This window comes from Ursus americanus, chromosome 6 (genome assembly GCF_024610735.1).
Source record: "Ursus americanus isolate L20-20 chromosome 6, mUrsAme1.1.p, whole genome shotgun sequence".
Classification (NCBI taxonomy): Eukaryota; Metazoa; Chordata; class Mammalia; order Carnivora; family Ursidae; genus Ursus; species Ursus americanus.
Genome location: NC_142132.1, coordinates 53,310,704 through 53,337,690, shown reverse-complemented (window position 1 = coordinate 53,337,690; position 26,987 = coordinate 53,310,704). Strand labels below are relative to the sequence as shown.

Genomic DNA, 26,987 nt, shown 5'->3' with positions numbered 1-26,987 from the left:
GCTTCCCAACACTGCCCACCCTTCCCAACATAAAGACCACCTTGGGCCTTGCTGCCTTTCCCTGGGCCTTCCTCTTCTGTGGAAAGGAATTAAGGTCCCTTGCAGGATATATTGTAGCTCACGGGGTAAGGTGAGGTTGGTACCCCTAGCATTTGGGGTACAAAAAAAAACCCACGAAGCTCCTATCAGAGAGCCTCCTGTCTTAGGTAAGAAAACATAATTCCTATATCACCCACCAAAACAAGACGGGGCAAAGAGACGGTGCTGCTTTTTAATCCTGCAGGTATGCCTTGTTCTCCCCACTTCACAGATGAAGCAGCTGAGACGCCAGGAATGGGAGCGCGTTGCCCAAGGTCATACAGCTAGAAAGTGACAACCTGACCCTCACTCTCCACTGCACATCCCATCACTGGTCCCCAGCCAGCCACTTCCCTGACCTAGAGCAGGGAGATGAGCCTCTCCAAGGGCCGAACTGGCAGGGAGGTGCCTGAGGGGGGTGGGGTGGAGAGCCAAGTGAGAGCTATGAAGGAGGCCTTTGCGGGCCTCAGGTCCAGGGAAGGAGTCTGGGGGCCAGGCCAGACCTTCCTCCCTTTGGAGACCAGGTCGTCTGCGGAGGGACGTGCCAGTGCCTCCAGGTGACAACCAAGGGAAGTCAGGGGCGCCTGGGTGGCTCAGTCGTTAAGTGTCTGCCTTTGGCTCAGGGCGTGATCCTAGGGTCCTGCGATCGAGGCCCACATCGGGCTCCCTGCTCTGCTGGGAGCCAGCTTCTTCCTTTCCCACTCCCCCTGCTTGTGTTCCCTCTCTCGCTGGCTGTCTCTCTCTCAGTCAAATAAATAAAATCTTAAAACAATAAAATAAAACAAGAAGTCAGGGGCAGACCCTGAGAGAGCCCAGGGCAGGGGCCTGCCTGAACCTGCGTCTGCTGGAGGAGGGAAAGGCCTTGTGCCCGGCAGTCCTTAACGAAATGCCGCCCTGGGCCCCCCCAGAGCTGTGAGCATCCGGCGCCCTATAGAGGGCCCAGCACATACCAAGCTCTCAGCAACTAGTTGGGAAAACACGGCTGGGTCACCTCACGGAGCCAGGTGACCCCTGGCCGTGGCAGCTGCAGGGAGACTAGGAAGGGTGTCCTTTCTGGGCAGTGCCTGCTCCAACCGCTCCCAAGGCCACCCCCCACTTCCAGCAGTGGGAGGTGGGGGGCAAGGTTGAGGCGAGCCGAGGGTGGGGGGCAGCCCCTTCTGGCCGCGGCTGATAAGAAGGGCCAGGGACCAGCTCGCTGCCCTCCGCGGGAGGTGGCAAGCCTTCAGTCACCGGGAGCAAAGCATGCTGGCTGCACAGTGGGGAGCGAGGAGTGATCTCCCTCCCATGTCCTTCCCCCTTCCACTAAACAAATAAAGCCGAGCTGTCGCAGCCCCGCAGGCCGCTGCTGGTGCCCCAGCCTGGTGCGGGGAAGGCAGCTCTGCCGCTTGGCTCCGGGGAACCGCGGCTGCCGGCTGCCGGCTATCAGCCTTCTCATCGCCTCTCCCAGCTGGAAGAGAATTTAATCCACCGGCCTCCTCTCTACACGCACTGGGACTCCTTTTGATGTTCCTCTTTATCTCCCTTCCCAACAAAATTGCCCCTCAACAGCTCCGAGAGGGCCTCCTGCCTCTGCCCGCCCCGCTCCCTCCCTTCCAGCCCCAGTGAACCGCCCTCCCTTGGACCAGGCAGTGAGCGAGGGCAGGCTCTCGCCTTCCAACTGCCTGGGTCCCCGACCTTGCAGAGGAGCCTTCCCCTGGGCCTCCTCACTCCTGCCCCTGGGAGAATGGGGGAGGAACCCACCCCTGCCCTCTCAGGCCAGTTCTTTGCTTGCGTTGGAAGCACTGTTGTGCCCTGGGAGGGGCTGGAGGGCTGGCTGGTTGAGAGCCCACACTGCGATGGAGACAGAACAGACCAACTTCAAATCCTTCTCTGGCAGCTGTGACACCTGAATGCGTTGCCCTCCCGGGCCTGGCTTTCCTTCTCCAGGAAAGGGATTCACTGGTGATGTCGGTAAAGATTGTGGTTAAGTCACATGCAGCACACAGTGGGGCTTCATAAACAGAAGCTGTCTGGAGTAAATCAGGGCTTTGCCGCACTTTAGTGAACTGGGTGAACTTCACACACATATCCCATCCCGAGGGGCTCACAGTCACAAGCCAAGCCCCAGCAGGACTTGGCCATCTGGGCAGGTTCTGAAAGGGGCAAGCCGAGCATTTAATGGGACTTAGCCAGAAGTTGCCCTGGGGTCTCAGGACAGCAGGCCTGAGTGAACATCCAGCCCCTGATGGCAAATCTAGAAGGATGGGGACCTCATTCCTTGAGACCCAGAAACTGGGTCTGAGGGGCCAGTGCTCCTGCCCGGCCAGCTACAGGGGCTGAGTCCACACTGAGCTCAGCCCCACATTCCCAGGCACATCTTCTGTCCCTCTCTCTGGTCCTCCATCCGGGCACCAGTGGCAGCTCCAGCCCCCACCCCCGCACCCCCCACAAGGTGTTTACTGGGCTCTCTCCAGCTGCTCATCCACCACTCCTTGATGGCCAGTTCTTCCCTGTTCTCAGACTCACTCCCTGCCTTGCCTTGTTCTGTCCTGGCGGTTCTCAAACATCAGGGAGCATCAGGACACCTGGAGGGCTGGCTGAAGGGTGCTCGCCCCGCCCCTGGTGTTTCTGGGAAGGGTAGATCCGGGCGTGGCCCAAAATATGCATTTCTAACGATGTTTTTTTGGTCAAGCTGAGCTACTGTCCCTTTACCCCACTCGGAGAACCACCGCTCTGCCTCCGTGGTTCTCACCCTTGGACGCACAGTACAATGAATAATGTGGAGAGTGTTACGAGGTCCTGAGGTCCGGTCTCCTCCCGCTCACCCACATCTGGGGTGCAGCCGAGGCAGTGGGATATTTTAAAGACCCCCTCCCTGATTGTGCTGGGTGGCCCAATGCAGGACTCCCGCTCTGCCTCTCCCCGGCTCACCCCTCTGGACCCCTGTGGGTGCCGCCGAGCCCCTACCTGCCCCTACTGATGTCTAAGCAACACACTGATGTCTAAGCTGCACAGTGCGGTTCCCTAGCGAGCATGGAAAACCTGCAGCTGCCTGGGCCCCACCCCGACAGGTTCTGACACAGGGGCCGTGGGCGTCTTTGTGTCTGATTTTTAGAGCTCTGCTGGTGGCTCCGGTGTGCAGCCTGGGCAGGAGGCTACACCTGCAGGTGTGACTCGCACTCACTGCCGAGTTCACCTGCCTGCTTTTCACCAGTATCCATGTGCTCAGAGCTTAGAGTGCCTCCCCGTTGCTCACGAAGACAGTGCCAAAGCCCTCCAGACCGTGCCTGCCATGGGACCCCCCCCCCCCCGCCTCCTTCTCTCACAGCAATCTCTCCAGCTCTTCCCCACTTGCACCCTTTGCAGATCAGCTCCCTGTCTGCCTCCTCACTAATTCCTCCTTCCGGCTCCATGCCTTTGCTGAGGCCAGTGGGGGTCCCAGCCCAGCAGTGGCAAGGAAGGCAGCACCTGAAATTTGTGAGAAGTGGAAATTCACAGGCCCCAAATCAGGGAGTCCTGGCGGTGGGCAGCAGCCTCTGGCTTAACAAAGCATCCAGGTCCTTCCGATGCACGCTAAGGACAGAGCTCAGCATATAAAACCACTTCCTCCAGACGGACTCCCTCCTCTTCTAGCTCCTGTTCCTTTGTTCCTAAACCAGTACAAAGCTCCCCTTCTTGGGGCACCCTTCCTGGCTTGGCCTCATCTGCTGGTGCTCACTCAGATTCCACCCTGGGGTGCTCAGTGTTACCACCTCCCTTTGCTCTGGGAACTCATACTGTACTGGGGGACACCCTGACCCCGCTTCCGTCAACCTAGACGGCACCCTGGCCTGGGCTTTTATCCTCACTCTGGGGCCAACAAGCTGTGCAACCTTGGGTGACTCACTCAACCTCTCTGAAGTCCATCTCCTCTGGAGGGGTTTCCAAGCTCCAGTGTTTCCTCATCTCCACCCTATGGCCCGTGGGAAGAGGATCACCCAGACGACAGGGTGAGGAAAAGCTGCTCAAACCCGGCGGCCTCTTGAGCACCCACTGTCCCTGCTCTGTTGTGGGTTTACACTGCCCGAGGCACGCTCAGGGGCCTCGTGGACTCCCAGCATTCCACGGTAACCACAGAGGATGATTCTGTGCTGCTTCTGAACCGTGCCTGGGAAAGAGTAGGTGTCCGGTAATTGTGTGCTGTGCTGTTGTTAATATCGGCCCCTGTTTGTACACTGACGGGATAATCTCCGAGACTCGGTTCGAAGTGACAAAACCCCACCCAGAGCAATGCGTGTAGTGCGCTGCCGTTTGTGTCAGGGAGGGGAGCCACAGATACGTAGAGCTCATGGTACTTGCGTGGATTTGGTGGGGAAGAGACCCCTGGACGGGGTGTGGTGGTGGCCTCCAGAGAAGGTTCTCCAGTGGTTGGGACAGGGAGACAGCAGTGTGCCCTTTACACTTTTGAACTATGTGAAAATTTTCCATGTCTATATTTATCACGTCTTCCCATTTTCTGTGTTAGGAAGATAAAAACTGACAGTGCTTGGGGTCCTTTTCTACAGGGGTGTGGTCTAGGCTCCTGGGAGGACATAGGGATGTGGCCCATCCCCCTCCCCCCCCAGCACTACGCCTCTCCCCGACCTCCCTCTGCGTGAGGACGGAGTGCTAGCGTCCAGGAGTGTACGTGGTCCTCTGCTTCCCTCTCCTTTCTCTGGGTGTGGGGCCCATCAGACACGAAAGGGGCTGTTCCTCTGGAGCAGGGTGTGCTCCTGGGGTCCACTCAGCCCCTCTCCCTCACCCGGACCTCCAATCTCACCATCTTTTCTTTCCCGTTCCTTCCTCCTCTCCGTACCTTTCCGGCTCCTTCTCTGTCTCCATACCCTTTGACTGACCGACTCCCACTGACAGAACTTGGTAAGTGAGCCCGGGCGGGGCAGGGGCTGGGGAGGATGGTGGGCATCATGGGGAAGGGGTTGCAGAGGGGCCGTTGCTCCACCTGTCCAGCCAGAGGGCAGCCCGCCCCCACCTCCTCGGGCCTCTGGACCTCCGGGTCCTGTGGTGGAGGGAGCGGTGTTCGTGTCACCTGCTCAGAGCTGTCACACTCTGCCGGTTTGGGCTATTAGTGCCCCTTCGGGCATTTAATTGGGCCTCCGTCTGACGGATGGATTCCATGCCAGGGAGAACTGAGGACTCCACACGCTGACAGGGCCGAGGGAGCACTGCCCGCACCGTCTGCAGGAGCCAATCTGGGTGGGGGCTCTGGAGGCCCTGCTGCTGGTCTGGACCCCAAGATTGGCAGTGCTCCTGATTTGCCAATTTGTAATTACAAATAGAAAAAATTTAAGAGAGTGAGGGGTAAATGGAAACATTAATATGCATTCATTCCCCAAACGTATTCGACCACCTGTGGGACAGGTCCAGGGTTGGAAGAATCTCGTGAACTCTCAGGCTTCACGGTGGGGGGGGGGGGCATCCTTTCCAGCCATGCCAGGACCATCCCCTTCTGACCATGGAAAGGCTTCCAGATGGCCTGGCTGCCCCCCTCACAGCAGGAACGGGTTCTGGAAGGGATCCCTGGGCAACCAAGAGGAGAGGCATGCTTTGCCAGCCCTCGGTTCCAAAGAAACGCGTACACACAGGGGCTGTGCTGGGCACTGGGCCGGGGGAGCAGCCTGGGCAGGAGGACATTCCCTGCTGGTGCTCCCAGCCCAGGTCTGTCACCCAGTGAGCATCTGCAGTAAAGGGTCAGGAGAGGCTCTCCACAGGTTGGTGACAAACCACAAGCCTGTCTGCCTAGGTTGAAGGAGGCTTATTTGGGGGTAATTACCCCCCCCGGGGGAGTTGACTCCATCTCTGAGCAGGCCAGACTCTGGGGAGTCCGTAAGCCGTGTCCCCCCCTTCAGCAGCGGCTCTTTGGATCTGAGGTCTCGGGTAGCATGGAGACCTCACACCCTTTACGTCAGAACGAGCTAAGTGGCGTCTGAGGGCTCTGAGCTCGGGCCCTGTTAGAATGATCAGAAACACCTGACCGGGAGGGAGGTGCACTACCCCCCAACCTGCAACCGTGGATTTCCTCTACTGGGCCGCAGCAGAGCCCGTGGAGGACACGGCAGCTCTGAGCTACCCGGGATCCAGTGTCCTCCGGGCCACCACTAGCTGGCCACAGTGTGGGGCCCACGGGGGTTCACTTTGCCATTCAGCTGCTCGGGTTACTCCCATTCCATGTGTAAGGAAGCCAGTGTTCTCCCAGATTGATACCTCGGCGGGGGGGGGGGGGGGGCTGGGGAGGGGAAGAAGCCGTGTCCTGCTCTGTGTTTCATGCCCTCTCCTGCCCAAGCCTGCCTGGGACACATACTTGCTTCTCTCCCTTCCCTTCCCCTCTGGCCCTCTTTCCTGTCTCCCTGCTGTGTCGTGCAGCTGCAGATCCCCCCCCCCCCCCCCAGTTGAGGTCACTGGGACTGAGGAAGGGAGCACAAGGTGGGACGTGAATTGAACCATCTGGAAGGGATATTTGGGGCATCTGAAGGGATAACAAAGGCAAAAAGGACTGATGGAGACTTCCAGTGGGCCCAGACTGGAGGAGGCAGGGTCTGAGAGCCAGGCCAGGGTGACCCAGAGGAGGCCAGACCACACTGGGGTGGGGTGCAGGCAAGCCCTGCTCTGGACCCTGCCCCTCCTCTCTGTCCACCAAAGCCACTCTGCTCTGGACCCTCGGCCTCCTGAGCCCTTTCTGACTGGTTTCTTCTCTGTTCTGCCCCAGGGCCTGAACAGCATGTTCGAGGTGTACCTGGTGGGGAACAATTCCCAGCACTTCATCATCTCCCCCACCTCTGTCCAAGGGAAAGCAGACATTCGCATCCGGGTGGCTGTCCCCCTGGACTATGAGACTGTGGACCGCTACGATTTTGATGTAAGGCCCCCTCAATATTTCTTTGCCGGGTGGGAGGGTTTCAAGGGAGGCAGAGGGGAACACCCTCTCCTTAAACTCCCCCTTCTGCCTCTCTCCAGTCCTCCCCTGTGGATCCGACTCCAGGAAGCCCACTGAGCCCATGGCAGAGGCTGGGCCGAGCCTCCCCTTTTTAAGGAGGACAAAGAAGTGTTTGGGAAATGAGCAGCACAGCCCCGAAACCCATAAGGAGCCTCACTGCCCAGCCCCTGCCAGCCCAGCCCCCAGCAGAATCCATGGCCACCCTGGCTTCGGAGCACTGCTGGAGAGACTCCCAGCAGCACACACCTGGGATGGGCAGTGACTCAGACAGGAACTCTGGGTTAGGACCTGCAAAGACCCCAGGGGGACTTAGGGGGACAAGGCTCTGGGAGCATGTGAGAGCTCACCTGATCCCCCGCTCTGCACACCCAGCTCTTCGCCAACGAGAGTGTGCCTGACCATGTGGGCTATGCCAAGGTGAAGATCGCCCTCATCAACGAGAACGACAACCGGCCCGTCTTCAGCCGGCCACTGTACAACGTCAGCTTGCATGAGAACGTCACCGTGGGGACCTCTGTGCTGACAGTCCTGGTGAGTCCCGCTCTTCTGCAGGGCCACCGAGCTCTGGGGAAGTCCATGGGGAGGCAGCCAGAGGGACTGGTCCACGAAACCTGGGCAGTCAGGGAAGGGGGTGCTCCTGAGCCCCCAGAAGCTGTGGTGTTTGTATATTAAAGCAGCTGGATTCTTTATGATGGGACTTCCATGGTCTGGGCAACAATGTGGAAAGAGGACCAACCGCGGGGAGGAGGGGATTGGGCCGAGGACACTGGCTTTCTGCCTTGTCTCTGAGAGGCACTGAGCCTAGGTGGGCCAGGAGCCCTGGAAGTGTCCTCTAATCAGGATAGAGGCCAGCCGTCTCTGAGGAGGGCCACCCTCCCTCTAAGCACCAGGGAAGAATGGGCTCCTTGAGGGTGCCTGGCCATCCCCAGCTCCTCTTGGCTGGGCCTTTGACAGGGGGCCCTCCCAGTGTCCGTTTGTATCAGTCGGTACTCTTGATGGCAAGGGACACAAACCCTTAAATCAAAGTGTGACACAAGCTCAGCTCTTACCGGTATAGGTGCTCAGTAAATGTGACGGAGTTGAGCTCTCTGCGCATTCTGAGGGCCTCGGGGTCCTCGCTTCCATTTCTTGCTCCATCCTTACTCCAAGCCAAGACCTTGCCTGCTGATCCCAGGCCCCCTACTCCGAAGTGTGTTTACTGTACCGACAGATGGTGTGAAGGCGTCCTGAGCCCCAGGCCTTTCCCATCTGACAGTTATTAATACTTCAAACAGATGTTTAGCTAGGCGGGCCAACAGACATAAACACCAAGTCTGCTGTGGCTGCTTTCCTCCCCGCTGCTTCCCTAGACTGTGGCCCCCCTGGCTTCCACCAAGGTGTTCCTTGTAATTAGTCACCTGGTGCTTGGGGGCCCCCCCATGGACCCTCTTGCAGCCTCTAGGGGCCCAGCCAGAGAGCAAGTGCCAGAGGCTTTGGCCTTCTGGACCCAAAGTGAGTCCGCAGGACCCCTTCCCCCCAGCTATCTTCAAATATCAGGGTGAAGGACAGCCAAGCACCTGTGCTTCAGGGCCCACATGGCAACGAATTTGGGTGTCAGGCTTGGTGGGTGTCCAGGGATTCCTCCCCGCTATTCTTGCTGGGGACGGAGGTCTCACTTTGCAGTCGCAAGCTCCCGTGGCCCTGGGGAAGGTTTGCGGAACCTAGGGAACAGGGGTGGGGTGTGAAGGGTCAGAAGGCACACCTCTTGGCTGGTGGTGGCCAGTTGCTGCTGCCAAGGACAATGCGTGAGGCCCAGTCTCCTCTGGGGCTACCACTGGAGAGCAGGTCCTCAAACCAGGTTTTCTCAAGCGCTAGAGGAGTTCCTGGGCCTGCATGGACCCCTGCCTGCTGCCCACAACCCCTTCTCCAGTTCCTCTCCGGGTGTTTAACAGATGCATTTAGCCTCCTGAGTGTCTCTGCCCAGGGCTGGCTCATTTGGTCAGCCTCCAGTTCCTGAGTCTGTCTAAGCCTTGCCCACCTCCTTCTCACCCCCTGCCCCCAGGGTTGTGGGACTGTGCAGATATGAGGGGCCATTTTACCCAGTAATAAGCTCCAGGGCCAGGACTGTGTGCCTGCGGGAGCCCAGGACCTCTGGGGAAACCGTGGGCCCTGCTTTCCTCGCTTCAGCTGTGTGCTGGTCCATCCACGTGGCCTCTGAGGGCCTCCATTTCCTTGTCTGCAAAGTGGGTGTGAGGCCCCCCAAGGCTGCTGTCAAGAGGTGTGAATGTTGGCGAAGGCATCCCCTGGGCAACCCTACTTACCCACCATCCTCTCCCAGCCTCCCCCAGGGCGCTTCCAGAGCCCTAGCAGGGAGTGTTTCGTGGCCACACCCGGCGCCCTGCCCAGCCTGACCTGGCCGCCCCCCACACCCTGCCATTTCCAGGGGTCAGCCTGCTCTTTCCACCTCCTTTGCTGCAGGAGGAGCTGAAGTTATAGCTGCCTGCTCAGGGACTGTGAAATTCCTTCTCCATGACCTTTTCTAGGATGTTATTAAAATGTTTCATGGGCAGTTGTGTCAGGAAAAAAAATTATGAAGAAAAAGGAAAATGTTTTAATTTGCACCGATGGCTGGGGCAGAGCCTGCTGTGAGGGGCGTCCCCAGCCCCCACCCTGGCCCTGGCCTGGTTCTGTGGGCTCGCCACCCATCCTAGAGGGAGGCAGCAGCTTGAAAGCTGGGTGGGGAAGCTGGGAGAGGAGGGGCCATCACCTCCAGCCTGGTCTCCCAGCCAGGTGGAAGGGCTGGACCCTTGTACCTCCCCGCTCCCTGGACCTCCCCCAGCCCAGGTTTTGAGGCCCCTACAGCCCCCCAGTTACAGCAAAAGGGGTGCCCACTGGTGGAGGGGCAAGAGTGCGGACCCAGGGTGCAGAGGCTTGACCTTGAGCACCTCTGCTCCCGGCCAACCTTGGGTGACTAGGGCAGAAGCTGCTTCTCTTCTTGCACCTAATCTGTAAAATGAACAAGATGGACTAAGATGTGTCCCCAGTCCCTTCCAGACCTCGTGCCTTGGGCAGTCACGCCCCGAGCTGACCTCTGAGGGCGCCGCTGCCACTGCGGTAATCGTTTCCGCGGTGTCCCTGGTGAGCCCTGGTTGGAAACCGGCACCTCACGCGCGGTTTCTAACCCCCGCACAAGCAGTCCTTCTCGTCTTATAGTTGAGGAAACGGAGGCTCAGGTTAAGTGCTGTACCGCTTGCTCAGGGCCCCCAGGCTAGCAAGCAATTGAGCTGAAATTCACCAGAAGCCGCCTGACCCCAAGCCACAGGCTCTTAGCCACCGTGGCTGCCCGGCCAGAAGGTTCTGTGTTGGACTGCTGAGCCTGTCCTTTCAGTAGCGCTCAGAGCTGAGGTGTAAGAGAGGTGCTAGGGAGCGCTCTTTGCAGGACCCGGTGGACAGGCCTTGTATCTCTGGGTGACACACGAGTCTCTGGCACCATCAGGTGAATTTCCGGTTCCGTAGGTCCCCCAGCCCCTGGAGGGTCAGAGCTGGGGGAGCTCCTCTCACTGATGAGAAGACCAAGTCAGGGAGACTGGAGCACTTCGCCTAGGGAAGCACAGACCCCAAGGCAGCCCAGCGCTGTCTTCATGAGGAGAGTCTTGCTGGAAGGCAGGAGGACGCAGGACAGACATCGGAGCCAGTCCTCTGAAGGGTGACCACTCAGGGGAGGGATGTGCAGGGGCACATGCACCCACATATGTTTGGGGGGCACATGAGGTATGCTTGTGGGGCATGTCTGTGCGCCATGGAGGCGTGCTCTCGTATCCATACACGCACGTGTGTATGCGGCTCCATGCGCTCAGGGGCGTGTGTATATAACACGTGTCTGTGTCCGTGAACACGTAAAACTTCCTGTATCCTGCTGGTGGCACCCCATCCTCTAGGCTGTGTGGTTTGTCACCCTCTCCTATCCCTGGCTGCTCTGATTTTCACCTTCCCATCCTGCCTCCTGCCCTGACAAGAGTCAGGCGGCAGGAGGTGGGGTGTCTTCTTCCTGGGCTTGGGGCAGCTCTGCAGCCTGTCCAATTGGAACCTGGCACCTAGCAGTTTTCCTGGGCAGTGAGAAAGCAATCCGACCATTCATTCATCTAACAAATGTGTTTTGAATACCTAGTGTATGCTAGGCATGTGGCCGTGAGGACTGTAGTGATGTGAGTCTTGCCCTCGTGAAGTTTACAGTCTCCTGGGAAAGGCTGAGGTTAATACTAAGAAATGAATCTTTATTATTTGCCATGATGGAGAGATCAGGGAAGGATGAAAACCTGTAACAGGACATCTGACCTTGACTGGAGTGAGGGAAGGCTTCCTTGAGGAAGTAGCAATTGCATAGGCCTTAACAGGTGAGTGATGGAAGGGAAGCACATTGGACAAAGAGGGAATAGCATGTGCAAAGGCCCTGTGGCTGAAATATAGAGAGGGGGATGTGCTCTGTAGGGAGGTGGAGTTCCATTCCTATGATATGGGTAGGATTCAGCTCGCTCTCTCCCTCCTGAATTGCTACCCATCCCAAATATAATCATTGGGCTGCTATTCTGATAGTGAAGAAATCCTGTATCAAACCATCTCCATTCTCATACCTGTTCCATCGTGGTGGCCTATGGCAGGCATTTGGGAGACCCCTGAGAGAGGCTGTACCTGGGATATGCAATGAGCCAGCCCAGCCTCCTGCAATAGGGAGCTCATGTCCCGGATTTATTAGCTCCATCAGAGAGGGACGCAGAGAAGGAACAGCTGCCGGGAAGGAGGTTATTCCTAGGGCAGAGCTTACTGCCCTCCGGGACCTTCTGTCCCTGCTCCAGAGAGCTAGGGCACAGCAGGAACGGGCAGAAGATGGACTGTCAGACAAGACAGGATTCTTCTCTAGGCATAGAAATCAAAGCAAGAAGGAGAGGCATGTAAGCACCCCGACTGGGTAGGCATGGGCCCAGTTTGCTCAGCCTGGGGGCAGAGTGCTACCCCTTGGCTCCAGGGTGGCCTTGTTGGGGCTGACAGGCATGGTTCCTCTCTCTCCTCCCTGCTGCTTTTCCCAGCCTGTCCTTAGGAGACTGGTAATGTCTTGGGCAGGGTCGTGAATCCGGTTCTGCTGTGGGCTGGCCACTCCTTCTCCAGGTTTGACTTCCTTCCCATGAGGTGAGGAAAGTCGCACCTGCCCAGCACACGTGGCCAGGTTGCTGGGAGACCCCAGTGGGGGTCAAGGGCTTACAGTGGTCCACAGTGGTTTTTATTATGAGTGGCCTTCAGGGACCCTGATCCGGCTGCCCTCTTCCCCTTCAGCCTGTGTGCAAGCCCAGCTCTGCTGAGATGGGCCCTTGACAGGCCCCTGAGCCTGTGTCGTCCCCGACCTGGGGAGGCACGCTGAGAGGTCCTGCCCGGGAGGGCTGCTGTGAGATTGGAGTGGGACAGCGTGGGAGGGCACTCAGCGCTGAGCCCGGCCAGCAGCCTACTCAGAGGGTGTGCGTGCGGCCTGGGCATGTGCTCAGGGACCTGGATTCAGAAGGCCCCGTACTTGGCCTGATGTGCTGCTGTCACTGTCTTGAAATTCTTAATTTTTGAACAAGGGGCCCTGTGTGCTTACTTGAGCTGGGCCCTGCAAATTACAGAGCTTGTCCTGGCTGTAGCAGCCCACAGGCATGCCCTTCTCTGCTGGTTTCGTGCGGTCCCACGCTCAGCACACGCTAGGTTCAGGCTTGCTTTGTGGCGTGCTCTGAGCGAGGACCCTCAGAGCTGGGTTTCTGTGGCATCAGAAACCACCCGAACTTGGCTGCATGAAGCAACAGCCGTTTTCTGACCCTCATGGGTTGGGTAGGTCAGGAATTGGACAGAGCTCAGCAAGGGGGCCCTTCTCTGTTCCTGCGGGTGTGGGGGTGACCCCAGCAGCTGGAGGCGTCTCTCTCCCTTGTCTGGAGCCACCGAAGGACTGGCTCAGCCTGACTGTCACGAGCACCCACACAGGGCCTCTCCCCACAGGGTAGGCATCGCAGACACAGGCGTTCGGAGCCGGAGACCCTCAGCGGAGGCCTCTGGGGAAAGAGAGTCCCAAGAGAACCAGGTGGAAGCTGTGTGGCCATTTCTGACCTAGCCTCAAATTCACATAGTCCTTGACACTGAATTCTGCTTGTTATAGGGAGTCACCAAAGCAAGTTCACGTCAAGGGCAGGGGATGGAGACACCCCCAGCTCTCAATGGAAGGAAGGTCAAGGCATTTACACAAATGTAGATGTCTTGGAACCATAAGAGCTCCAGTTCAGTAACCCTTCTTCCCAGCTCCCCTGTGTGCCCTGCACCTCCTTTTCCCTGGCTCTTCTCACCACTCAGGGATTTTGTGGCTCGTGTCCTTTCCTCCCTGCTGCACTGGAAACTTCCCTAGGGCAAGCAGAGTCTGGGGATGCAGACCCCTCACCTAGGAACAAAGATAGGGGGCTGTGAGGTACGATGGCCACCAGATTCCAGGATCCCCCGGGGCCTCCTTGTCCTAATCAGGTCATGTGGTTGCAAGGTCAAGGCTGAAATGCACCCAGCCCCTCTCAGCCTGGCTCTGTGGACAGGCGAACAGAAGCTGACCCTGCTTTTTTGGCTGCTGCTGGGCAGAGCTGGATGCCCTCTGTGAGCCCCTGCGTCTCCACCGCAGAAGCCTTACCTACCGTCCCTCCCAAAGCAGGACTCCATGCTCTCTGAGGCACAGGGGGCCCCCAGAGGCATTCAGTGGCTATTTATCAAGGGCCTAGAATGATGGCAGTGAGCAAGACGGACAAACATCCCTGTCCATTCCAGGGGCAGGAGATAGAGGATGAACAAGGAAGCAGAGTATGTCAAGTGGGGAGAAGTGTCATGGGGAAAAAGAGAAGTGGGCCGGCGGGGAGCGCCAGGGGTGGCAGTGTTACTGTGTGCTCTCAGGGGGTTAGGGGAGACAGACCTGTCCTAGAAGGTGACAGTGGATAGAGGCCTTAAGGACAGGAGAGGCGGGTAGAGTTTGGGAAAAGCTGCCCTAGGCTGAGGGAGTTGCAGGGAGAGACCGGGAGACAAAAGCCTGGGGGTGTAGGTGGAGGCAAGGTGGTCAGGAGGTGACTGGGCGAGGACAGGGAGCCCATCGGAGGGGACAGCCAGAGAAGTCTGATGGATCACTGTGGTTGCCATGTGGGGAATAGGCTGAGATGGGGGTGGGGAAGAGCGAGGGTGTGGAAGGCTCCAGGGTGGAGGCTGGCAGGGCAGGTGAGAGGTGATAGCGGTGCTCCTGCTTGGGTCTGGGCCATGGCTTCCCCATTCCCCCCAGGCCCCAGGGTCCATCATCCATCTTCATTTCCACCTGACTGCCAGGTGGGGCCTGCACCTTGGCAAGCACGGACGTGGACAGACACTGGGAAGGAGTCCTGCCTCAGCTTCTTACCAGCAGGTTGGCCTTGGGCTAATAACTTCCTTTCCCTGGCTTTCAGTTTTGTCCTCTATAAAACGGGGAGAAGGATCCCCATCTCGGCAGTGCTGCAGGACAGGGTATGGAAAGGCGGTGGTCCAGGGTCCCCGCATAGCCGAGGCTTTGGTATTAGTACCAGCAGCTACTGCACGCCAAGTGTCCAGGGCTCTCCACGCTGTTCTAGAACGGTGGCCCTCTCCCTGCTTCTGATAGCAGCCGTTCAAACTTGATTCTATCATCGTATAAAGCTGGGGACAGAAGTTGCCAAAATGAATTATTAGTAAGTCTGGGAGATAACATGACCCGACGAGCGGCCCTCATCCAGGTACATCAGCAAGACCCAATGGAGACAGGCAGGTCAAAGCAGAGAAGAGCCAAAGCTGGACTTCCCGACAGGCCTGGGCCACCTCTTCCACCTTCCCCTTCCTGAGAAGAGCCCCCTCCGCCCCCCACCTGGCGCTATCCCTCCCCACCCCCTCCTGACACCCTTCACAGCGGGCATCTTAATTGATCTCATTGTTCTCCGGTCCCTTGAGACGGAGACTCCAGCTGTGCTTAAACAGAACAAAATCTCTTCCAATTTCCCCACCGTTTAAAAGAAAATTGAATATCTGCAGCCTGGGGAGGGGAAGAGGGAGGTGAAACACACACATGTACCCCCGTCGCCCCAGCCCCCCTTGCAAGCTGGCCGGCCTTTGTAGGTTGTAGGCACACCCTCCCCCATTTGGGGCGTGTCCAGGCTGTACTTCTGGACCCCTTTAATCTACTCTCGGTTCATCTCCAGTTGGAGGGGCCGCCGCGGTGCCTACCAGGTGCCCGAGGAAGTGGAGCTGGCTGTGGTGATTGACGGGTCGGGTTCCTCCGTCTGTCAGGCCTCAGTGCTCCTCGGCTGTGTGTGTGTATCTCTTTGATCTAAATATCCGTAAAACCAAATTAGGATGGGGTGAGTAGGACAGGCACTAAGGAGAGACAGAGAGCACACAGCTGGCTGCCGCCTGCCCACCACCATCCAGAACTTCCGGAAGGAGCCCTTCATGGCAGGGTGGGTGTGAGGATGGAGAGTTGCGCCCCCCCCCCCCAACCCCCCGCCACTGAAGTGATCGCCCTGGACCTTGTTTAAGGTCTAACCATTTTGGGTCATTCAGTCACTCAGCTACTTGACTTGTGGCAATTGATGGAAAGCCCCACTGCCTGTCAAGGCCTTGAACCTTCCCTAACTGGTACCTCCAGAATTCCCCATCCTTGAACACAGCAGCTCTGCCACTGACCTTTGCCCCTTGACCAGAAACTGAAAGGCCAGGCCTCGTGAGCGGGTGTTGTGAGTTTGGCAAATGATAAACCCTGAGTGGTAGGTTAGTCTCCTCTTCTGACAGTAACGGACGCCCAGAGACATCAGGAACCCGCCCCAGGTCGGCCAGCTAGTGAGCCCGCAAGCCAGGTTTCACACCTGGGTCTGTCCAACTCCAACACCCCCGGGGCCCCTCTCCTGTTTGCTGGTCTCCATCAAGTGCCCCCCACACACTGGGCCCCAGCCTCTTGCTGCAGTGGGGATACTCCAGAGTCCGGGCAGATGGCAGGGCGCGGGCCTGGGACACCAGAGCTGTTCCGTTACCGGCTGACCTTGAGCAGGTCCCTGGCTTCCGGGACCTTGGTGTCCTCATCTGTAAAATGAAGGGGTTGTGCTGAACACTTTCTAAGGCCCCCCGCGCTAACAACATGTGACTGCCTGCCGCCCAGAGAGCCCGGCCCCCCGCGCCCGGAGCCTGCGGCCCCCTGCACGCTGCCTGTCAGAGTCCGCCTTCTGTAGGTTAGCTACTGATTGTTCCTGCTCGAGCAGTTGCTCCCAGGACGCCGGAGCAGAGAAAATGGAGCCCCTGGGCGAAGGGACATTAGGTCGCCGTAAGAGTGGCCAAGACAGAATGAGTTCATAAATGCAGTCAGCCGACGGCCTGCCCAGAATCCACCTGTGCCCTGTGCTGGGAAGGTTATGGGCCCTGGGATGGGACGACAGCGGTGGGTTGGGCTCAGAGCAGCCCCCAGGGCCTCGGCCTGAGAGTTTGTCCAGAGAGCAGCTGGGGGAGAAAGGCTAAGGGAACGGGGAGGGGGGCCCACAGAGGTTTAGGGAGCAGTTGAGCTGGACCTATGCCCTTGGGGTAGCTTAATCTTGCTGCATGATCCATAGGAGGGAATGAAGGCCGTGGTTCCTGCCAGCTGCTTTCTGGAGGGGCTCAAAGTCCCTATGCCTATTGGTTTCGTGTTGTTCAAACTTTTACTATAATCCGTAATAAACACTATCTTTAACTTCATACTCGGGACACACACACACCTCCGTATCTAGAACAAAAACAGTGCTTCCTTATCACATATAATGACACGCTCTAGTATTCTAGGTTTGGGTTTTTTTTTTTATGAGAACTTTTTAAGATCTATTCTCTTAGCAACTTTCAAATGTACCATGTAGTGTGATTAACTAGAATCGCCACGTTGGGCATTACGTCCTCATGAATTATTTATTTTATAACTGGAAGTGCGTAGCTTTTGATCCCCTTCACCTGTTCTGCCCTCCTCAGCACTCCCCACCTCTGGCCACCTCCCCGCCTCTGTGAGCAGGGTCTTTGTGTTTCCACGTTCCACATATGAGATCATTCAGAATTTGGCTTCCTCTGACTTAATTCACTTAGCATAATGCCCTCAGGGTCCGTCCTTGTCACAAATGGCAAGATTTCCTTCTTTTTTATGGCCAGATAATCCGTTGTAAGCATGCTCCACGCTTTCTGTATCCATCCATCCCTTGCTGGACACTTAGGCTGCTTCTCTACGTTGGCTGTTGCAAATAAAACTACAGTGAACGTGGAGCTGCACGTAACTTTTCGAGTTAGTGTTTTCATTTTTCTTTCTGATAGATACACAGAAGTCAGATTGCTGGATCATATGGTATTTCTATGTTTAATTTTTTGGGGGGGAACCTCCATATTGTTTTCCGTAGTGGCCGCACCAATTTATGTTCTCTCCAAAAGTGCCCAGGGTTCCCTTTGCTCCACATCCGCACCAACGCGTGCTGCTTCTTGTCTTTATGACGATAGCCATTCCGACAGTGAGGTGGTAGCTCCTCGGGGTCCAGATTTGCATCTCCCTGCTGGTCCGGGATGTTGAGCACCTTTTCATGTGTCTGTCGGCCACCTGGATGTCTTCCGTGGAAGAACGTCTATTCAGGTCCTCTGCCCATTTTTTAAATCAGATCTTTTTCTACTGTTGAGTTTCCAGGAGTTCTTTATATATTTGGGATATTGTCCCCTTACCAGATTTGTGACTTGCAAATATTCTCTCCCATTCAGTAGTTGCCTTTTCTTTTTGTTGGTGGCTTCCTTGGCTACGCAGAAGCTTTGTAATCTGAGGCTGTGCCGTCTATCTATTTTAGCTTCTGTTGCCTTTGCTTTTGGAGTCAGATCCAAAATGGCATCCCCACGCCTGGTGTCAAAGGGCCTACCACCTATGTTTTCTTCTAGGAATTTTATGGGTTTCAAATGTTTCATTCTTTTGCGTGTGGCTGTCCAGTTTTCCCAGCACCATTTATTGGAGAGACTGTCTTTTCTCCATTGAGTGTTCTTGGCTCCCTTGTCAAATATTACTTGACCATGTATGCGTGGGTTCATTTCTGGGTTCTGTGGTCTGTTCCATTGATCTACGTGTCTGCTCTTATGCTGGTGTCTCACTGTTTCAATGACTATAGCTTTATGACACAGTTTGAAGTCAGGGCACGTGACGCCTCCAGCTTTGTTCTTTTTTTGTCAAGATTACTTTGGCAGTTTGGGGTCTTTTGTGATTCCATGTAAGTCTTAGGATTGTTCTGTAGGGGAAAATGCCATTGGAATCTTGATGGGGATTATATTGAATCTATAGATCGCTTTGGGTAGTATGGACAATTAAACAATATTCATTCTTCCAATCTATAAGCCTGGACTATCTCTGTTTGTGTCGTCTTCAACTTCTTTCCTCACATCTTATAATTTTCACCTTAGTATATTTCTATTTTATTCCACCACATTTCATTTTTAAAAAATGCTAGTCATGACCCACTAAATTGATTTCGTGACCAACTAATTCAAGTTTGAACATCTCTAGAAGAAGCCTCCTCTACTTTACTATGCAATGAGGATGAGGATGAGGATGGTGGTGGTGATATTATCTCATGTGCCTCAAGTGCTCACCATAGGAAGCAGAGTGGTAAAGACCCCAACCTCCAGACTTAAACCACCCAAGTTTATCCTGACTCGGCCACTTCTGAGCTATCTGACTGTGAATAGGTTACTTGTATCAGCAGTGACCTGGTACAGCTGCCAGTCATAGAAACCCCCCCAAATAGTTTCTTAAACAAAATCGAGGTGTATTTCTCTCCCATGTAAAAGCAGTTTAGAGGTGAGCAGCCTTGGGCGGCTCCTTTAAGCTCTCTTCTCCACCCCATTTCTAGGATGTGGCCCTCATCTTCATGGTCCAAGGTGGTTGCTAGAGCTCCAGCCATCACATCCATAGTTCAAGCTGCAGAACGAAGGAAATGAAGAAGGATACTCTCCTTCCCTTTTGAGAAGACTTCCTAGAAATATCTTGCAAACTTTTGCTTTCATCTCTTTGGCCAGAACTTGGAGAGTTCTGTCTCTCCGTGCTTGTCTACAAAGGAAGCTGGCCAATGTAGTATTTTAGGCAGATAGTGTCATACCACCTAAAAATAACAATTTTTGTTCGTTTGAAAAAGGGAGCATGGATGTTTAGTCTCTGCCGAATTACCTCTCGTGTGCGTCAGTTTTCTCTTCTGCAAAATGGTGATGAGGTTCGTTCCTCACAGATTTGTTGTGGGGCTTCAGTGAGATAATACACAGACAGAACTTAGCATAGTGCCTGGCACAGAACAGGTCTGTGTCAAAGGACAGGTACTATTACCGCCTGCCTGGCGCCAAGCTCAGCAGCTATGTGCGTTACCACGTTGAACCCCCCCCCCCATGACAACCTGGTTGAAATTAGCCTCCCTGTTTTATCAATGAGAGCACTGAGATTCAGAGAAGTTAGGTGTTTGCCTGAGGCCGTACCTGAGGAAGGGGCAGAGCTGAGGCATGAACCCTTGTTTCTAGTAACACAGCTCCTCACGGAGACAGAATCCCTCCCTGGGAGCCTGGTGAGACTGCAGGGCCAGAGGCTTGACAGGATGCACACTGCATTTGACCGGCCGATGTCCAAGCTGACTCCAAGGCCAGGGCTCCCTCTGCCTGCTCAGCCACCTGCAGCTGGTACCTCCTACCCAGAGGCAAGACAGGACCAGGACAAAAGGCTCCTCTAAGCTCCCCTTGTAACAAGACCTGTAAACGTAGGGTCTGGAAGATAAAGATCTTCAATTTGTTGAATGACCCTGGGCAAGTCCTTCTGTGCAAACCTCAGTTTCTCCGTCTGCAAAACGGACGAATGCTGCTCATCCCTCTTCCTGTTCTGGGGACATTATTAGAACAGTGCAACCAGCATGTTTTGAACTCCTTGGGAAACAAGTCTTTGTAAAGGAGATACGCTGCTTTCCTATCAGGGAGCCTCCCTGTGTGAGAGAATTCTGACTCCTGGAGGTGGGGTGGGCAGGGGAGAGAGGGAACCCAAACGTCTGTGCGTGGGGGCTGCTTCTCAGGCATGAGTGCTCCCGGCACTCACTGAATGTGACCATCTTGCCATCAAGCCCTGGGCTGAACTGGCCCAGGTGAGTGAGGGCTAGGGCTGCAGGCTTCGGCTGGTCTCAGAGACCACGGTGATTTATAGTTCCTGCGTCGGACTTTGACCTTAATTTCTTCTGTCGTTGTGGGGCTGTAAAATTCATTAGGGACCCGCAGGCGGCGTGATGGAGATGTCAGGCGGGCAATCATGTGGGTATTTAATCTATCAGATGTGTGGCTTGCCATTTAGGGAGACAACAAGAGAATGTGGAGTCAATACGGTTCATTAGCGAGCAGTACGCACTGGCCCAATCAGTGCCCGCCAATGGCAGCAGGCATGGGGGGCGTGCCACCCGGGCTCTAAGTCACCTTGGGGTAAGGACACGTCCTGGCGTGTGGGTGGGACCAGCCCCAGCCCAGGTACCTCTCCCCACCTTCTCACGAGACCTCGAGCTGCCTGTTGCATCCCACAGGGGCAGGGGAGAAGAGGGTCATAGGCAGGGCAGGGGTGTATGGTGAGATCCGGTAATGGGGGAACCATGGTTTGACTGCACCGCCAGGGGGCTGATTAGACTGTCTTTTCTTCCTCCTTCCATCTCCTCTGCACATAAGGTCTCACTTAACTGAGGCTCAGCCCTGGTGTCTGGCCCCACCTCTCTCCGGCGCCCTCCCCTTCCCATCCTCTACGACACAATCCCAGCTTGATAACTGGCCCCGGAGAGGCCCTGCGTCCCTCCTGATTGTGAATGTCTCGTTCACCCCCAGGCAGCCAGCTGCCCTCACTCCTGCATCCCCGGAAAATGGCTTTCTGTATCCTAGTTTTCTTTGATGGTCAGATGTGATTTTTTTTTAAAGTCACTCAGTTGAGTCCTCCTCAAAGCCAAGGGCATAAGGGAATGGACAGCAGTGTAGAAGGGTTAGGAGCTGAATTTTTTTTTCTTTTTCGTTTTGTGTGTGTGAATGTCAGACAGACTAGGGTTCAAATCCCAGCTCCGCCAGGGACCAGCTGTGGGACCCTGAGCCGTGGGCAGCTGTGAGGACAGGGACGTACTGTTTGGCTCGCCCAGCCTGTGTCTCAGGCCTGGTTCCCCCAGACGCAGACCCTGAGACAGGACTCGCGGGCAGGCAGTTTACTTGGGAGAGGTGGCCCCAGGTAACCCAGGACTGGGAAGTGAGATGAGGTCACCAATGGGGGCGTTGTGAAGCCACGTACCATGGGGGGCTATGGGAGTTCTGTCCACCGAGACATCCGAGGGGAGAGGTGAGCCAGTCCACCTTGGGGCAAGGAGGCTGGGGTATTGATCCAGCCACTCCAGCCCCCACGGCGTGAGGGCAGCTTCTGGGGATGTGGGTACCCTGACATGCCAACTGCTTCCTGGAGAAAAGAGCCTGCAGGCCTAGAGAAGCCCAGGTCCTGTCAGTAAAGCAGCCTCTGCTGGGCAGAGGTGAGCAGCAGGGGGCTGTGCGTGGCGCTGGAAGTTTCCACCGGCTGGGCGCTTTCCATGTCCATAGGACAAGGGCGGCGTTAGTACTTCTCTTGCGGGGTGGGAGTGGAAGTGGAATGTGGGCTATGCCAGGCGGGGCTGCTGCGACTGGGGTTCTAGTTATTTTCGGCTGGAGCTGCCTCATCTGTAAAATGGGACTCGATTCCCATCTCGCTGGTGGTTTTAAGGATTTGGGACAGATTGTGTCAAGTTCCTCACTCAATGCCTGGCCCACGGGTGACGCTCAGCAAGGCAGCGATCTCGGTTATCCCCGTGCCTCTGAGGGGTCCCCATCCCTCCTCCAGGCGCCAGCTCCTGCATCTCCCCAGCAGGAGGCCCAGGGCCCACCAGGCCCGCCCAGGCCCTGGGCCGCTGGCAGCTGCCTGCCACCCTGACAGCCTCTGACATCCCGTAATTGCTTTCCCAGGGAGACTCCTTTAAGCACAGAGCTGCTGGCCAGAGCAATTTGCTCCCCATCAATTTTTATTTCCAGGTTTTAAAATAAAGAGAAATAAAGAAGGGGGTGAGGGAGCCCAAGAACAATACCGTGTCTGCAAGAACAAACACGCCGGGGACCCCTCACACCCGGAGAGCACCTGTCAGCCCCATCCTCAGCCCTCCTCCCCCACACACACAGACAGACGCCTCCAGACCTGGGCCGGGGGCTGACAGGCTGAGCGCCCGTCCCCTCCACCCGCACCCCACCTGCAGCTGGCCCAGAGCGGTTCGAGTTGGGGGTAGAAAACTCATGCCTGCTCCCCTGGAGGCAGTTCCCCCTGCCAGGCAGGGACCTACAGCCCCTTACATGCAACACCTTCTTTAACCCTCACGACGATCCCGCGAGGCAGGTACTAGTATCAGGCCCATTTAACAGATGAGACAGCTGAGGCTTAGAGTACATGTTTCTGTAGTGGTTCCTCCTCTTCTCTCCTTCCTTTTCTTCCTCTCCTCCCCCCCTTCTCCCTCCTCTCTTACTCCTCTTCTCTCCTTCCTTTTCCTCCTCTCCTCCCCCCTTCTCCCTCCTCTCTTTCTCCTTTTCCCCCCAGACCCCATCGTATCCTTCTGGTGCCCTTGCCTCCTCAGAAGTCCATCTACTCAGACCAGGGACTCCTGGCTTGTCACTGGTAGGAAGACCTCGTAAGTCCTTCTTCCTATAAAATCTCTTCATCCACTACTTTGTGGATGGCCTCCTGGGTGCCTTGCGCGGGCTGGATGCAGGGGATGCGTGCTGAACAAGACAGGTCCTGCCCTCAGAAAGCTTACAGTCTATGGGAAGGAGATAGCCAGTGAACGTTCACCCCACCATTCCTGCCGAAACCATGCCCTTCTCCCCACCGCATCCAGCCACCAGCCAGGCCCGTCTGCCCCAGCTGAGTCCAGCCAGTTCCCAGCACGGCCCCGATCACCCCGGTCCAAGTCCATGGCCTCACCACTACTGACCACCGTGACCACCCCAGCTCCGAGTGCATACAGCAGCAAATGGGCAGCTGCAAGAGCTTTTCCAGATGTAAATGGGTCCTGCTAGCTGAGCCCGCGGGGGTGAGGAGCAGCCCTGTTGGCCCAGGGCCGTGGCGTGCAAGGTTGTGAGGCGGGCATGACAAGCCTGCCCTGTCGGGAGCCCGAAGACCGGGTGGCAGGAGCAGAGTGATCCAGAGACGGCTCAGAGAGGAGGTCAGAGGCCGCAGAGCCTGGCCCGCCTCAGGGGTCATGGCAGGCAGTTTGGAATTGTCTTCAGGGCCCTGGGAGCCTTCTAAGGTGGCCCGTGGGGTCTCCTACTGTCAGTCTGGCTCGGACGGAGGATGGGCTGCTGGTGCCAGAGCGGAAGCAGGCAGGTGGGTCAGAAGGCCGGGTAGCACCCAGGCCTGAAGCCTGCTGTCTTACTCAGGATCCCGTGGCTAGATGGTTGCAGCAGAAGCTGGACCAGAACCCAGCTCTCACGCTGCCATTTTGTTGGTATTTTCATGACCCCTCACTTAGCCCAAATCCTTTGTGAGGCCCTTGGCGCCTGGTGTTTTACGGTGCCTCCCAAGGAGACCGCATCCTGACCCTCAAGGCGCAGAGAGCCCAGCAGAGTTAGCAGCAAGGCTTTAACACGACTGGTATAACTACTGGTTGTTAGTGGCTGTGGGGAAGACAGTGTTGAGAGATCCCGAGGACCTCCGTGCACTCAGCACCATGGTGAGTCAGTCTGCCATGGCCATGGGTAACGGAGTCGTGGCTGTCCGTCCCCGATCCATAATGGGACACGAGGCAGGAAAGGCCCTCTTCCCTTTCCCCACCACCAGCTGGACCCCCACACTTTTGTCACTTCACCCTCCCATCAGTGACTCCACTGTCCCATGTGCTCTGAGCCTCTGTCCCCAGACTCCCCAGCGGCACCCTCTTGTCCTAAGGCCTCCTGCATGCCCAGAAAGCCAAGAGCAGGACCCAGGAGTTTTCCTGAATATATTTTTCTTCCTAGGATCTACAGTGTCCCCGAGATCTCTCCTGCACCCTGTTTTCACTCCCTGGCACGCCTGTCCACCTTGAACACTCCTTTCTCATCCCCTATACAGCATTTTCCTTAGAGCTACTGGCATCTCCTCTCCGAGGAGTGCGACCACCCCGGGCGGGACCCCCATGGAAGTGCTTAGAGCAGCAGCTTCCAGCCAAACCTTTCTGCCCACCTAACACCGCCGCGTGCTCACCCGTCAGCCCCGGCTTCTTTCTTAGATGACGAGCGGAACTGCTACACCTAGCATGTCCCCAGAAGTGTGGGGCAGACTAAATATTTCCCGGCCATTGCTTCTGCCTCGTGTCCTAGAAAGAAGCCGAAATCCTCTCACAGAGCACCGTGGGTGGGAGCGCGAGAACATGGAAGAGGACCAGGCCTCATGGGCCCCATCAGGCCAAGTGGAGGTCACCCGGCCTCTGGGCTCCTGGCTTCCTTCCACGGAGTCCCTCCTGCCTCGCGCCGGCCACACCAGCCTCCCAGAGCTTGCAAGAGTGCAGTTAATCTCCCAGAGTTTAAGGAGTTATTCAGAGAGGCTCAGCGAATGATGAATGTGGAAAGCATTACCAGCAAAGCACCGGGGCTCCGTGGAGCTGTTTAAAAATGCATTCTCCCATGTAAATTTCTGCTCCATCAATCCTTATGACATGTCAAACATTGCTATTGTTTCCTGAACAAATTGTACTGTGTGCCCTTCTCTGCGGATTTGTGCACGGGAGCAGAACTGCTCGCCGGCGCCCGCCGCCTGCCACCATCGCTGGGACCCAGGGCTGTTGGGGAGGCAGCTGGGCCCGCCTTGCTTCAGAGCAGAAGCCCCGTGCGGGGTGTCTGGGCGAGCATGCGTGACGGGGGTGCGGGCGCTGCTGGGGAGTGATTGAGTGAGTGCCTGCCAGCTGCCAACCTGCAGGGAAGGGCATGCAGGTGGCGGGGAAGGGGTGTAGAGGGGCCACAGGGGCTGAAACCAGGGTGGGGTGGGGGTTGCCCGAGACTGAGGGTGGGTGCAAGTGTGTGCACGTGTGTGTGAGATTGTGTAGTGGGATGGGGTCCATCTGAGTCAGACAGATTTCTGTGGGAGGCAGAAGGACAGGTATATAGTGGGGGCTGCCCAAGCCACAGGGAGAGGAAGAGAGAGAGAGAGGGCGTGTGTGTGGGGGGAAGCATGAGGATACCAGAGGAGAGAAGATGCAAGGACAGGACTTTCAGGCTCTAGAGAAGGGTGGAGGCTGTTTGCGACCGTGAGAGAGGATGGCGTCTGTCCCCAGGGAGGGGTCAGCGCTGTCAGAGTACAGCACCCGGTGGGTGGCAGTTTGGAGGGAGACCTGGGAGAAGGCCAGAGCGGGCAGAAGGCCCAGCATCCATGATGGGCCTCTGTGAGGCTCTTAAGAGGGACAGTAGTGAGGTGCAGACTTACATGATGGGGACAGTGTGTCAGCAAGGGAGGCCCTTGGTCCAGAGCAAATGAATGGAAGAGGGTGGGAGATGGTGATGGCTTGTCAGGAAAATAGGCTGGGTCAGAAGGGGGCCCTTGGGAGGGCCCCAGGAGAGGGGAGGACCTGACCACTCGTGACGTGGTGGGTCCTGGGAGTGGGCGTGAGATGTCGTGATGAGCTGGGCTGGGCACAGAGCCCTGGCATACAAGTTAAAGGGAGCACTGTATCCGGAGGGTGCTCGGCGAAGAGACCTGGGTGGGTTGGGAAGGGTGCCCACAGCCAGTCCATCTGCCTCAACCTTTAGCAGGCCATGGCCTCTCCCAGTCTACGTCCTGAGCCACATGCACATAGAAAGACCAAGCTTGGGCAGAGGTGGGGGGGCCGTATTTGAGGGCCAGGGGTCTTGGCTGAGGGCCTGCCTCCAGGGAAACCACAGCCAGAGACCCCTGCTTCCTCTGCTGATGGGCATGGCCAGAGGCGCCGGTGCCTACCCCTTCCAGGCAGAGGCGGGGGCAGAGCCGTTATGGCAAGGAGGAGTCTGCCTGTGGGGACTCATCTGGCTTCTAGAGGGCAGAGACAGTGACCTGGTAGGGGCACCCTGGATCTCATGGCTGAGCTCTCCAACTGCAGGAAGACAGCTCTCCCCCAGCCCCACCAACAGGGGCGGGGAGTAGTTAATAGCACATGAGAGCACAATTGAGTTCATATCTTGTACCTTGGCCATTTGACCTGGAACAAGTTGATTGTTGGTTGACCTCTCTGAGCCTCAGTTCTGTCTGTAAAATGGGGATAACATTGGTTCTGATCCCCCCACCACCAGGGTAGGGCTGTCAGGAAGATAGAAGGAAATATGGTGTGGGAAACACTGGGCATAGTGCATAGCTCACAGTATGTGCTCAAAGGGAGATGGCAAGGGGCACCATCTTACCCTCCCCCTGCCCCATAGCCAAGGGAAAGATGGGCATTTCTGACTCAGGCCTGGCCAGTCTGGGAATTTGGCTATTCCCCCACTGCAGGCTCACCTTGTCTTAACCTTTGGAATTCCCCCCACCATGCGTATTTATTTTTTTCCTTTTTGTCAGCAGAAGAAAATTACACTTCTGCCAGCATTGTCCATCACGGAAATAAGCACTCGCAATGCAATTATAAAGGCCCAAATGAGGGAATTAGTTTTGCTGGTAATGCCAGTGTTGGGGAGAATCAGAGAAGATGTCTTATAAATCAGGCGCTGGACAGCAGCCAATCCCAGCCGCACCCTCTGCCCGCGTGCCAGTGGTGGGGACAGCTGCTGACCCTGCGTGAGGGCCCCTCTTTCTGAACTGCACACACTTGTGCTAGAGGAGGCTGGTGCTGTGAGCCACCTCCGAGCTCCGTGCCTGCAGTAGGGCCCTTCTCCCCAGGAGCTCCCAAGGGCTTCTTGGTGTCCAGCC

At 56.6% G+C, this 26,987-nt stretch overlaps 1 protein-coding gene across 8 annotated transcripts in view; it reads left to right on the top strand.

Annotated features, from left to right (window-relative positions):
- CDH23 (cadherin related 23) overlaps positions 1-26,987 on the top strand; it is a 404,613-nt gene that overhangs the window by 240,506 nt on the left and 137,120 nt on the right. For 7 of the 8 annotated variants that reach the window (XM_087863048.1, XM_087863050.1, XM_087863051.1 and 4 more), the window contains exons 12-13: positions 6,800-6,949; positions 7,400-7,558. In XM_087863048.1, the coding sequence (XP_087719174.1) occupies positions 6,800-6,949; positions 7,400-7,558 (309 nt within the window). The remainder of the gene's footprint in view (positions 1-6,799; positions 6,950-7,399; positions 7,559-26,987) is intronic. The other variant, XM_087863049.1, reaches the window with a different exon arrangement.